Source organism: Mesoplodon mirus (assembly GCF_964341445.2).
Source record: "Mesoplodon mirus genome assembly, chromosome: 6".
Lineage (NCBI taxonomy): Eukaryota > Metazoa > Chordata > Mammalia > Artiodactyla > Ziphiidae > Mesoplodon > Mesoplodon mirus.
In genome coordinates, this window is record NC_138982.1 from 144,951,232 (window position 1) to 144,965,482 (window position 14,251).

At 48.7% G+C, this 14,251-nt stretch overlaps 1 protein-coding gene across 3 annotated transcripts in view; it reads right to left on the minus strand.

The window, feature by feature from the left end:
- The window catches only part of HSF2BP (heat shock transcription factor 2 binding protein), an 86,862-nt gene extending 72,648 nt beyond the window's left edge, over nucleotides 1–14,214 (minus strand). For 2 of the 3 annotated variants that reach the window (XM_082624502.1, XM_082624504.1), the window contains exons 1-3: nucleotides 14,115–14,214; nucleotides 13,083–13,340; nucleotides 12,103–12,253 (exon numbers count right to left, since the gene is read on the minus strand). In XM_082624502.1, coding sequence (XP_082480628.1) covers nucleotides 12,103–12,253; nucleotides 13,083–13,118 — 187 coding nt within the window. In that variant the 5' untranslated portion in view covers nucleotides 13,119–13,340; nucleotides 14,115–14,214. The remainder of the gene's footprint in view (nucleotides 1–12,102; nucleotides 12,254–13,082; nucleotides 13,341–14,114) is intronic. The other variant, XM_082624503.1, reaches the window with a different exon arrangement.
- Nucleotides 14,215–14,251: the final 37 nt, after the last annotated feature.

Genomic DNA, 14,251 nt, shown 5'->3' on the forward strand with positions numbered 1-14,251 from the left:
AGACGACACACTGGCGGTGGGGGTGGGGGTGGGGTGGGATCAGTGCCAAGAACAATGCAGGCATTCCAAAAGCTCTGGAAAAATAAAGGGAGGCCTACATTTTCTAGAGACCTTTGCCCTAGAAGGGAGATTAAAACCTAAAGCTAAATGTTCAGTTAACGATTGTGAAACAGCTGGCAAAGCTTCTCTTAAAACGGGTTTCTTAGAAACTGGGGTGGGATGTATTATGCCACAACATGACTTTCACTGGAATTCTTTATTTTGTCCCACTAATCCTGGCCACCCAAGAAACCAACTATATCAATCAAGGGCTATACTTTGAAAAATACATACCTGCCTTTTGTAACAAAGTTAAATGAAAACATATATAATTATGAATGAAATGTGAACTGCAGATGGTCACAGACAAAAAGAAACAAAATGAACAAAAACTGAGATAAAATCATTGGTGGCATAAAGCTTTTTCTTTGCAGTTAATTTTTAATTTTTTTCTTCTATTACTAAACTGTATATTACTCAAACATGGTAAAGAAGACAGGAAACTACATGGCTCACGTGTAAAAATATGTAGGAATTAATTATGACCACCCAAAAGACTCATTACGGTAATTTCATAATCTCTCACTCTATATAGCTGCTTATGACCTTACTGTAAGTTAACATAACAAAGGGACGGGGTTAAACCATCCCACTCTACCCCCCAGAGTTCAAAGGCAGTATCAGGGGTGTCAACCCACCCACCCCAGGCCCTCCAGGAGGCAGGTGGTGGCTTTGTGCTGTACAAGGCCACCGCCTTGTGGCGAGAAGGGAGCACTGCCGCCACCTCCCTGCATTTTCAACTTGGCCCACAGGGCATGCCTGCTGCCTAAAACATGAGGGCAGGGATCTTCACGTGTTCTGATGCATCTCACGAGCCTAGAACAGTACACGGCACCGAGCAGGCACTTTATAAATACCTGTCACATAAACGAATTTCACTTCTTTATACAGTCCAGCTAATCCTTGGATAAAGAAAAAAACTCAGCTATTTTGATTGTATGTCTTATTCTTCTACAAGAGGATATATTGCTTTTGCAATTTTTTTAAAAAATCAGGGACAGAAATAATACATATATAGTACATTAGACATGGTCAAGACATTACCTTACCCAGCCTCAGTATTAGAACGAGGAAGAGGCTTCCACCCAGCCTAGACTGTATTTCAACTGCTAAGCTTTAGCATTCAAAATGGAGAAATCTGAGTAAAAGGGTGGCCTAGACAGACTATCAGTGTATAGAAACAACCTAAATCACAGGCCATTTCAACATCTATATATCTTCTGAAACTTAGAATGCTTTTTTGATAGCTTTAATAACATGAGAATGACTATCAACTTATTCACAGGAAGGGTACAGAGAGCCATAAATGAAAAGCGGGGTGACTAAAACCCAGCTAAAGAAATATAAACTATAAAAAAAGGGATCGATTTCTCCTACCCTTTACCACCTGGCATGTTTATAATACATTAATTGTAATATTTAATAAATTATCAGATATTTCATATAATAAGAAAAAATAAAATATTTGTTTTTAATCAAAATAGCTCAGTAAAGAGTCTCAAATCCAAAATAAGGGCTTTTTAATAGCCACCAACTTTTACATTCTTCTCACTAATAGTTTTAGAAAAGAATTTAGAATTAGCTACTGATGGAATCCATCTTTACGATGAGCTGAGATTTGGAGGGTATGTTAGTTTCCTAGATCTGCCATAACAAAGTACCACAAACTGGGCGGCTTAGAACAGAAATGTATTCTCTCATCATCCTGGAGGCTACAGTTGGAAATCAAGCTGTTGGCAAGGACACGCACCCTCTGAGATCTGTGGATGAAGGATCTTTCCCATCTCCTCCACCTTCTGGTGGCCCCAGACGTCCCTGGGCTTGCAGCAGTGTAACCCCAACCTGCCTCTGCCTTTGTCTGGCCTCCTCCCTGTCTCTTCACATTATCTTCCCGCCGGGTACTTCTGTCTCTGTGTCCAAATTTCCTCTTTTAAGAAGGGTACCAGTCATACTGGATTAGGGCCCACCCTAAAGACCTCATTTTAACTTAATCGGCCTGTCAAAAAACGTAAGTTGAAAAAGTGAAAAGATGAGAATATTCCGGGATTCATGTAAACACACAAAAAAACCTCAGTTAAAGAGTTTAAATGCATTTCCAGCCAAACGACACTTTAATTAGCTGTCAAATTTTTAAAACAAACCGAAGGGAGTGGGGGAGGAGAGTTGGAACCAGAATATGGAAATAGAATTTTTTTTCCTGCGCTGCCAAAAATCTGCTTCTTTTTCTAACGTAAAGGCCACTGGAGCACCCTCTCATAGGGGAAGAAAACGTGTGACTGATAGGAATCTGGCCTATGCTGGCACCGCCAGTGTGCTCGGCACTACCTTTTCACACCTCCACGTTGGAGCTCCTCAGTCTGCCCACGAATTATCAAGGAAAAGGATCGGATCTTATCCTTTTTATATCCCCACATCACCTAGCAGAGCTTGACACATACCAGGCATACAGTGAATACCTACCTGATCGATTTTCAACTGAGTTCTATCTCAGAAAACTAAGATCAACCTTGCTGAACTCAAACGAATTCTGTTAAAGTTATTTCCCAAACCAAAGAGTCAGGGACTTCTGCTTTTCATTTACTGGCATAAAATGCAATGTTAACAACTGGGTGGTTGGTAGTGATCTGTCCAAGTAACATATGTCTCCACGCCTCCACCTTGGCTACCTTTCTGCTCCTCAGTCCACTAAGCCCCAAACAGTAGTCCATCTTCTCCTTTCCCAGTCCCCTGCATTCTGGACGCTCTCCACGCGCCCTTCAGATCCACTCTCCAACCTGCTCTGTCCCGAGAGGTAAAAGGTTGAGCTCAACCTCCACAGCGACCAGTTCCCTTGCCTGCTGGATTTGGACAGTGGGTTCCCACAGGAAACAAGGACAGGAGGCAGGGTGGGACATCGACTTCCCCACTACATTACCCCTGCCAGGTTCAAGCAGCAGTGGTTTCCTCCTCCGAGCTGAGGCATAGTCCTGCCCAGCACGCACCCTCCTGCCAGTCTGGCCGCTCGCTGGGGGGCCACGGCACCCCACTCTTCCAGGTTCTGGGCCTTCGCCTCCCTTGTGCTGGTTCCCCAAACCCTGCCCACCTTGGTCTGTCATCGCTTCATGATATGCTCTGTTTACCCCTTCTGTTTCCTGCCAGGAGCTGGACTTGATACACTCTGGTATTTATTATCTCATATGAGCCACAATAAACCTTTGGTCAAATTAAATAATATCTTCTTGGCGCTCACTCTTTAATGATTATCCCACTCTCTAATGATTCTCTCTCTAGTTCATATTTCTTCTTTTTCCTTTTTTTTTTTTTTTTTGGTGACTGCACCAGGCAGCTTGTGGGATCTTAGTTCCCTGACCAGGGATCAAACCTGCGTCCTCAGTAGTGAAAGCACGGAGTCCTAACCACTGGACTGCCAGGGAAGTCCCTACTTCATACTTCTATGGGTCAAAATAATTCTTCTCTGAGTTGAAACAGAGGTCCCCCTCTCTTCTCATTAATATCAAACTCTTGGGCAATTAATCTCAAAACACCCCACAAATGCTTTAGAAATCACGTAGTGCAGTGCTTTTCAAACCCCACTGCTAAGAACCCAAGTGCCTCAGGGATGCTTATGGTTCTGTAAACATTTAATTAGTATTTCCATTTTACAATATGTTTTTCGCTGTTTTATTTGGAAATAATTTCAAACTTACAAAATGTTGCATAAATAAAAATAATACAACGAATACCCACATACCCTTTACCCACCCTTACGTACTGTTAACATTTCACACATTTGCTCATCATTTGGACCGTACACAAGCGTACACACAGTACATTTTTTCAGGCAGTTTAGAGTAAGTTACATATATCATGGTCCTTTACTTCTAAATACTTCAGTGAACATCTTCCAAGAATAGGGATAACGTCTTAGTTACCCAGTATACACAGTTGTCAACTTGAGAAAAATTAACATACCTTTACCTAATCTACCACGGACATTAGAATTTTGTCAAATGATCTAAAATTGCCCTTTACAGCATTTTCTTCCTTCAAGGTACAGCATCTAGTCTAGGATCAGGTATTGCATTTAACTGTCATGTATCTTCAGTCTCCATTAATTTGGAACATCTCCATAGCCTGTCCTTTCTGTATGACACCACAATACATTTTTAACAATTTAAAAATCATAACAACATACATGGAAGAACCATTTCCAGCCAGCATGGTGATGCAGCAGATCAATCTTCGCCCCCTCCCACCAAGAATAAGTAGGAAAGCAGAATTTGAACAAACCAGAAAAAAGTTGTTTCAAAGTATCTGAGAGTTCCCAAATCATGTAGGCCTTGAGAGCCGAGACCTAGCGAAGAGGGAAATGCACTGAAGTGAGCAAGCCCAACTTTCCAGCCCACTCTTCCCCAAGGCATCTGCATATTCAAAAGCAGCACAGGCAAAGAGGCAGCAAAGCTAAGCAGAGCATCTCGCCACGGAGTACAGAGCTACCAGGCAGCCGAGACCTGGGCCAGGCCATGACCCTGGAGGAGACGGAAGCGCAGGGGAAGCGCAGAGGGGCTGCAGAGGGAGGCGGGCGGGCGGTGAGTGCAGAGAGGCCAGGAGGCCAGGCAGAGCTGTCATCAACCTCATGGTGCAGGAGAGGTCAGAACGGGAGGTCAGGGCACTTCCCTGGTACTCCAGCGGGTAAGACTCTGCGCTCCCAGTGCAGGGGGCCTGGGTTTGATCCGTGGTCGGGGAACTAGATCCCACACGATGCTGCAACTGAGAGTACGCATACTGCAACTAAGACCTGGTGCAGCCAAATAAATAAATAAATATTTTTTAAAAAGAGAAAAGAATTGAAGGTCAGGCAGGGCCCGCCTAGATGGAAGGACTCTGGGAAATGACTCAAGCTCTCAGTTAAAGAGCTAAAACCCTAAGAGCTAAAGAAGAGCTGAAGAGCTAAAACCTTAAGACGGAGAATGAACTAGAAACAGGCCAGCTGGAACTAAGACTGAAACCAGCCGTGAACCAGCTCGATGCCTAACTGGATTCAGGTGAACTACTCTGACTCCATTCTAACTGAGTGAGAGAAGCCAGGGGGAAAAAGTCCTTTGCTGGAGAAAAATATCAACATCCAGAGCCTCTACACACTTCATTTTTTAAAATCCATAAATCAGTAAAAAAAAAAAATTACCAGAACTACCAACAGGAAAAACAGACAATACAAGCAGATCAACAGGTGATCCAGACAATGGATTTATCAGATTCAGACTTTGAAATAACTGTGACCAATATGTTCCAGAATAGACAACAAGAGAGTTTCATCAGGGAGCCAGAATAAACAACAACCTAGCAGAAAATCAACACAAACACTAATAAATACTAGTATTTAAAAATAATTTTAAAATAAATAACAGAGCTAATAAAGAATTGAGAATCAGACCCACATAAAACTAGCTACTATGACAAAAGACACCGTCGCACAGGAGGGGAAGACTGCCTTTTCAATAAATGGCACTGGGTCAGTTGGCCACAGATGGCTAGTGGCTATTTTTAAAACAGACGTAGACAGCATAGATCATACAACACCTTCACCACCACAGAAGGTTCTACTGGACTATGCTCACAGAGGTAAGGTGCTGCTGTACAGATTTCAAATTACAGAAAGTAACTTTTTTTCTCTGCTAAAAACCTAGTCAAGTATCTCTCCAGTATATCATGGCTGCACTTCTTTGTATTCATTGCTGATAGGCACTCTACTAACATTTAAATATATTTATTTAAACAAATAAATTTTTTAAGTTAAAACTAATGTTGCAAATTTTAAAATGTCAGTAATGCCGCTGTAGTTTATGTTTGGTGTCAACACGTAAAATTAAATAATTCCAACGCCTCTGAGACTCTGAGTGAATATCTGATAGACTGCCACTAAGGCGGCAAGTTGTTTTTAAATTATATCATTTAACATCTCAAATGCAACATAATTCATTTGGAAAGTGTCTTCTATAAGACAATGAAAATTTAAACAGGCTGAGTGGCTTTTCCATCATCTCTCTCCAAAATGAACACCTACCAACCAAGAAAGGCAAGAAATTCTTAGACTTGGTGACTTAATTGTGAAACAAAAATATCTGACCCCTCTGATTTCAAGCTTCAAGATCAGTTTAATTGAAAACTGTCCTCATGTTACAAGGTGAGCTGTTTAAAACATTTCTCATTTGCAATTCCTTATCTCTGGGATTTGTCTTTTTCTTGCTACTTAACAACCACAATTAAAAATAGAAACTGGACAGTGAGGATGGTACTGCAACTGTCTTCCAAAATGTCTAATGTTAAATTTTTGTTTTCATCAAAACACCTTCATTGGGGACTTCCCTGGTGGCACAGTGGCTAAGAATCGGCCTGCCAATGCAGGGGACACAGGTTCAAGCCCTGGTCCAGGAAGATCCCACATGCCGCAGAGCAACTAAGCCCGTGCGCCACAATTACTGAGCCTGTGCTCTGCAGCCCGTGAGCTACAACTACTGAGCCCACGTGCCACAACTACTGAAGCCCGCATGCCTAGAGCCCGTGCTCCGCAGCAAGAGAAGCCACCGCAATTCGAAGCCTGCGCACCGCAATGAAGGGTGGCCCCCCCTCGCCGCAACTAGAGAGCCTGCATGCAGCAACAAAGACCCAGCACAGCCAAAAATAAATAAATAAATTCTAAAAAAAACCTTCATTGTACCCACTGATTTTAAAAGTAAATGTTATAAAACTGAATTTTTAAAATAAATGCAGGAAATACAACTTTCATTTATTTTACATATTGAACAACCATATACTATATAAAACTTTATTTTTTTTAGAAAAGCAGGATTCTCCCAGTTTAAAACAAATTCGTGCCATGCACTGATGTAGTAATAACTCTTTCACTGTTGGAAGAATGTGCACCAGAAGGGATGACAGAAAAGGGGGGTGAGCTAACTTTTACTGAGTACAGTTGAGCCCTGAACAACCCGGGAGTTATGAGTGCTGATCCCACCCCACCCCCCAAAGTACAGCTCTGCAGTCAGCCCTCCACACCCGCCGCGAGGAGGGCTGTGCAGCGCTGCAGCATCATGGGGACCCGTTTACCACGCGAGTGTCCAGGGCCCCTCCACCTGAGGGCGTCCTCATCCTCTCCGTGGAGGGCGCCCCAGCCCCGCCTGTACCAAGCACGTGCCAAAGGGGAGCTCACTGTAAAGCCTGATGCCTCCAGTGAGGCAAGCGCGGCTGTCCTCGTTCTAGACAGGGAAGGAGCGGAGACAGCCCACAGCAGCAGGCACAGACCACTCCTACATCCCCGTATCCCCCGGCTGAGCTCTGCGCCCACCTACGGAGCCTAACCAGACCAACCATTTCTTCTCACGTCCTGTCCGCTCCATCCATGCAGCCACAGTCCACACTCTAACGTCAAGTCCAGACCTTCCTTGATGAGCACTTTACTGTTAATTTTTCTTCACCTTCCAACCAAGTCCTCAACCTATCCTAACTCAGATGCAAAAATCATTCCCCTGAAAATGTCATTTTAATCACTATTTTGAAGTCATTTCCATGTGCTAATTTCCAACTGCCTCTCCTTTCAAATTTAAAACACTAATCCGTGATTACTCTGTCTTCCTTAAACTGCTCACGTGTACTGACACCGGCCATACCCCAACCTCTGCTCCACGTCAAGCAGAAAAACTAGCTTATTAACCCACAACCAATCCTGCTCACTCTCATTTGTGACTTTCATACATGCCTTACCCTAGCCTAAAACATCTTCCCATTTCCCCTCTAATAAATCATGCCTCTGCCCTCAAAGTTCATCTATTCCCCAAGGATTCTCAGGCAACACCCTTGTAGGATTATTCCGAACTCCACCGCCTACTGCCCAGTTTCCCAAAGGAAACTAAGTTACCGTGCTAGAGGCAGAATTAAGTCCCATTCACGACCTGACACCCATCACACAGTCCTAAGTCCTCTGGTTGGCTTGTACAGCCTGAGCCCATCCAAACCATCCCAAGATGCACACCTATTCTCCTAAAGAAACTTGCCCTAAACTCAGGTGTATGGCTTCCCTCTCCTTCCTCCCTGCCTGCATCCCCTCCTACGTTGCCCTTTCTCATTGCTTAAGACAGGAGGCACACAGCAACTCTTACTGGTCAAAGCCAAGAACTGTCCTGGACCACAGGCCAGTGAGAGGATGGATGAACCCACATGTCAAACAGCTCTGGCTGCCACCGTGTGATTCTTGGACTGTCTCTAGGGACCCATTTTCAAAGCGATGGCTCATAGGATCCCTCTGGGAAGACAGGCCCTTGGGAAGGCCAAGGAAGGGCCATCAGACCTAGTCCTCACAAAGAGATAAAGGGGCGGGGGGTGATTTTTGTTTTCTTTCACGTCACCTGAGTGATAAGAATTCAAGAGCCAAGGAATTCCCTGGCGGTCCAGTGGTTAGGACTCCGCGCTTACACTGCCGAGGGCCTAGGTTCGATCCCTGGTCTGGGAACTAAGATCCCACAAGCTGCGCAGTGAAGCCAGAAAAAGAAAAAAAAAAAAAAAAAAAAGAATTCAAGAGCCAAAATTAAGTGAAAGATGCCTCTTAGGAGGCCATCTTCTAGGCCAGGCCTCAGACCAGAGAAGCAGAAGTCTTCAAGGGCCAGCTCGTGTTCAAGGTTCACAGTGAAGCCTACCACAAGCACTCCGGTCCACTTCGACCCTCCCTTCCTATACACCCAGTGACCTGCAGCACACACTAGCCTCACGAGATACCACTGCAATTTTTAAAAAAGAGCATGCAGGAACGGGAGGCTGGGTGGTCCCTTAGGACCAAATACTCAGCCAGGCACAGAGAATGTAACGGGAGACCCTGCCCTTCCACCAATTTATACTGTAAGATGGGACTAAAACCATTCTGTCTGAAGGAAAAGTACAGGATGCTATGACAACATCCAACAGGAAGACAAATCTTGTCTAGGCAGTCAGATAAGGAAATGAGTCTGGGCCGGAGGCTAAGTCCAATAATACAAAATCCTTTCAAGCCATGGTACAGTTTTAAGGTTTGGGGTGGTAGGGGGTTTGGGTCAGGGTTGTGTTTGTTTTTTGGTCTTTATCCTAAGAGCAAAGAGAAGCCACTGAAAACTGACTTAAGCAGGGGAATGACATAATCAGACTGAACTGTTAACAATTACTAAGGCTACAGTATACAAAGTGGACTGGCGAGTGGCAATGAGGTAATGCCATCAGGAGCAGAGATTCAGGCAAAGTGACAGGGGCCTGGACTCGGTGGAGGCAGTGGCGATGGAGGTGGCTGATGAATTCTGGATGCATCCATGAGGGGAAACGTACAGGACTTACGGGGAGACAGGCCGGGGCTGGAAGGGGAGAGAACAGTGAGAGGAGAGGTGGGCAACGAGGAGGATCCCAGGTCTCTGTCTGGATGGTGGTGCCCTGGGGAGGCTGGGAAAGCCTGGTGTCCAGTGGGGCAGGGGCGGGATAGCATGAGTCAGATGTGAGAAAGTAAAATTAGCCTGCTCTGAGAAAGTGAAAATCTGTCCTGCAATTTGCTAGGCTGGGATAACAGACACAGAAAGCTGGCTGCCAAGTTAACAGGAAACAACACTTCTCCCAACGACACACTGCAAGAGTAAAGTGCCATGATGAACCCTTCTTTCAGTGGCTACTGATTTCTTGTTCAGAGAAAGTTTACTCTTTAAAATCCTAGACTATCAGAAATTGTGCTGTTTGGAATTATACTAGTAAGAAGGAGGAAACGTGCACTCTCGCCTGCGGGGTCACAGTCACCGTGACTCAGAGCGGGGCCTTGACAGCCAGCTAGCTGCAGAGCTTCAAATAAAGGATTTCTAGACCTGATGTGCCACCAGCTACCTAAATTTTGCCGTTTGCAAGGAAGCAGGACCTGGGGCCACTGCAGTGAGACCTGATGCTGACCCCTTCACACACAGACCTACTCCGCTTGGAGCCCGTGAAATCGCAGCTCCATCTGCACTCCATGTAAACCCGGCCCTGCCGCAAATCCTACAGCACCTCTGTCCTTTCCTTTGTCGGCAGGATGCCCACAGTCCCTCTGGTGTGTGGTCTCCCTCGCTGCAACGAGCCAGTAATCTGCCCTTGTCAGAATACAGGTCCTTCCTGATGGCTGCAGGCTGATAACCCTAAGACACACACTTAGAACTTGAAATGAATGTGAAACAAGCGAGAAGAAACGCCAAGTAGGAGTTAGATACAGGGCCCTGAGCCTGGAGAAGAAGTCAGGCTAGAGAAAAGCCTATGAGGCACTGGCATCAAGAGGGCAACTAAAGCTATGTGTGTGCAGAGGTTGCCCACGGAGAGGCCACGGAGTGAGGGGAGAAGGGGGCCTAGGCCTGAGCCTCGAGCACCTCCACGAGCTGAAAGGCTGCCGCAAAGAAGGCTGACTCGGCAAAGCAGACCGAGAAGATCAATGGAAAAGAGGTGATGGTGTGGCTGGGGAAGACCAGGGACTGTGAGGCAAGATCTCCTAAAGCCTAACTTTGATCACGTCGCCATGGATTCATCTGTGGGCCTCGTTTTTGCAACCACCAGCCTGATTCTGACAGAGGACTCATCTCCAAAAATTGACTTGCGCTCACCAGCTCATGAGAAGACCCTGATGTATTTTTCAGAATGCCAGTTTATTAATTTTCAGTGAGAAATACAACTACCCAGCAGGCTGACATACTCAGCTGCTGACCAGCACTTTCCTTCCCTAAATGAGCACGAGATCAGGACTAAGAAAATTAAGAAGACAATCACCTGGAGCTGTGGTAACCAGTGACAGAGAGCATACCTGGCAGCGTCCCCGCGGGAAGCAAGGGAACCCTGGTGTGGACTTTCTGGAAAGGACTACTTACAGAGGGGGGAGCAGGGGTCAGAGACCCAAAAGGGATGGCAAGGCGCCCAGGGGCCAGCAGCAGCCCTCCGGCTGAAAGAATGAGGGGGGGAAACAGTGCTCCTGGAGCCCAGTGAGAGCTGGGAGCGACTCCCAGGGGCGAGTCACAGCTGCGGGGGAAGCGGGAGGCAGCGCCCCAAACCCCTCCTGCCCGCGGACGCCTCCTCTCGGTGAGCACCACTGGCAGCCAGCAAGGAGGCAAGAGGCACGCAGCCTGCGGAGCCCACCTCCCAGAGCACACCGCAGGCCGAGAGCGCGTCTGAGGGCCCCGAAGAGAGGACAAACGGGCGGGGAGCCATGGCAACCATGAGCACTCTGCCCTCTAACTGGATATGGCTGCCCCCTTGACCAGGTACCTTTCCACAAACCAGAAACTTGTACTGTTGAGTCCAGATACCTCCTGCCTGGACTAGCGCTAAAGACATGACCTGGGCCTCCTAGATACACCTCTTCCAGAGGCTAAGCAGTGATGGCAAACAAGCAAACACAACGGTAAGTTAGCCTTGACCACTGAAGGCTGATTTGATAGTAACTCGGCCTCCGTCAGGCAAGTACTGAATCAATCCGAACCAGCTCCAAGAACTTCAGCGGGGCTCCTAGACTGATAGCTGACACAATGGCTAAGCTCAAATCTCAGAATCTGCATGGACAAGTCCTAGCAACTTAAATCAGGGCTAAAACTGCCCCGTTCCCCCATCGAGAGAACTCTCTCTACAGACACATCTGACCCCCTGCAAGGTTGCTGCATGGCAAGATCCGTAAGTTACACAAAAAAGACTTAATTTTTGGAATAGAGCTTTTCAATGATAAAGCATAAAAGTCTTCCGCCAAAGATGAAAGGGGGAGAAAGGAGAGCTGGTAGCAGATACTCAGAAAGCTGGCAGCCCTTTCCTCCTACGCAAACGTGCACACAGCCAAGCTGCTCACCGTGGGCACCTCCCTCCCTTGTGCCGCATCAGACTCTCGCAAACATAATTACAAGGACTATACCAGTACCTTAAAGTTTCTTGATAGTCACTTCACAGCTACGGAAGGCAAACCTGCTGAAACAGACTGCTGTGGCCATCAGACACTGCTAAAGATGAAGTAACACTCACTTTTTTCTACCATCTTTAATTTCTGGAAGCTTTCCAGCACTTCCCCGTTTAGTATTCTGGGTAAGAGGTCCCGTATTTGCATCACTTCAGTTGTCAGTCGTTCCAGGTCCTTCTTTCTGACTTTAACAAATTCTTCTTTAGTTGCCATTTGCTAAAAGAACAAGCACGCCTTAAGGTTACTACGCTTGTCCTCAGATGACTAAAACCAGCAGCCCAAGTGGGCTTGCCTCCTTCTCTTTAACACCTCCTGGGTTCACAATGGTTTCAAAAGCACGTCTTCGCACCTAACGTGCCCTCCACTACGTACATTACAGCTAGAGCTGTGAAGCCCCAGCCTTCAAAGGGCGAGCCAGTTTTTCCAAGCGCAAACGAGGCCCCACTGCTGAAAGCCCAGGGAAACGCCAGCAACTTTTTCTTAACGCTCCGCCAGCGCCACGCTAATCACAAGTTAAATGAATTTGACTGGGTTCCTCCTGGGTGTGCCAAGCCCCTTGCTGGCCAGCGCGCTTCGTGTTGACCACAGCCCTCAAGGCTGTCCCGCTGGGAAACGGGGGCACAGGCAGACTCTCAGGAACCCCAGGATCAGGGGACACCAGCGGGAAATCTGAACCCGGATGCGGCTCCAAAGTCCATCCCCCAGCTCGGGCACCACCACGTGCGGCGGCTGTGACGGCCGGGCAACCGTGAGGCCGAACAAGCCCGACCCGGCGACAGGGCCTCACGGGTGGGGACACAGGAGGCACAGGAGCACGCCCACCGCCCACCGCTCAGCCTCTCAGACCCGCACGCGCGGTTTCCGGGGCTGGGGTCGCCGCCCCCTATCCCCGGCCCAGGCCATGCTGTCCGCAGACGACGCCCAGGGCCCTCCCGGGCACACTGGGCAAGGCCCAGGCGGGCTGCGGTGTGGCTCAGAGTGGGGGAGTGGAGGGCGCCACAGCCCGGGCCCGCGGACGGCGGGCGGCCGGGGCGCCCACACTGACCCGGCAGGTCTCCTCAGCGCCGCTCGCCTCCCCCATGGCCGCCACAGCCTCGGCTCTGTGCGCCTGCGCGGCAGCGCGCCCTCTGACCCCCACGCCAGAAAGCGCGAGAACACGTCCACGCCGAGAGTCGGGCACGCAGAGCCGGGAGGCTCAGGCCTCGCAGAGTTTGGGCAGCCTTCTCGACGGGAAACCCGGGTGCTCGGTCGGCAAGATCCCGCGTTGGCTCTTCTGGCTTAGCCAGGATTGTAAACTTGTTAACTGCAAAGTAGAAGGACAGTGAGACCCACGTGTAAGTGTCCTGTGAAATAAATCGAATCAGGCCTCTCCTGTTTGGCGGGGGATGTCAGACCAAGGGGCGATGCGTTCAAGGGAACCAGCGGCCGGCGGCCCGGCACCTGCGCTCAGCCCAAGCTCCGTGAGCAAAGGCCCAGGCTTTCCGACCACAGGCTGCTCAGGAGGTCTGCCCCGGCAGGGGGCCTTCGTGCAGCCGGCTGCTACGTAACTGAGACGACCACCATGAACTGGGAGACATCACCCAGTCCATTGCCCTGCCCCTACACGCCCACAGAGTTCGCAAAACAAGGTGCAGCCTGTGCGTTCAAAGGTACCGGTTCCCGCACAACTAGGACTTCGTCTGTCTGAAGCCGGCCGCGAGCCGACACCGCCGAGTCCCTGGCGTGCGTGCCCTCCAGGCCCGCGGGCGGACCGACAAGCTCACGCTCCCAATCCTCGCGGCAGGGACACGGGCATTGGCGGTCGCCGGTCGGAGAGGTGAAGCCCGGCCGCCGCTAGGGCGGCCGGAGAGAGAGCTGCCCGCAACATCCCGCCAAAATCCCCAAGGGCGGCCTCTGTCCCCCGCCTCCACACCGCCCAGGCGGCCCGAGGAGTCCAATGTGATTAAAGACTCGGTGCCGCGTATCCCGGGGAACAGCTGCCGATCGGATGGGGACTTCGTGGAGTGGGCGCAAAAATGCTAGATGACATAACACTGGCCATCCGTCTCTTCCTGGCCAACACCCAACGCCGGCTAACCTCGCAGTCAACGGCCCCGAACTTTGGCGACCGAGAGACTGCGGAGCCGGGCAGGCGCGACGCGAACCTGAGCTGCGGGAGTCCGCCCGCTGCCCAGGCAGCCGCGCTTGCTCCCAGAACGCGCTGCGAGCGGCGTC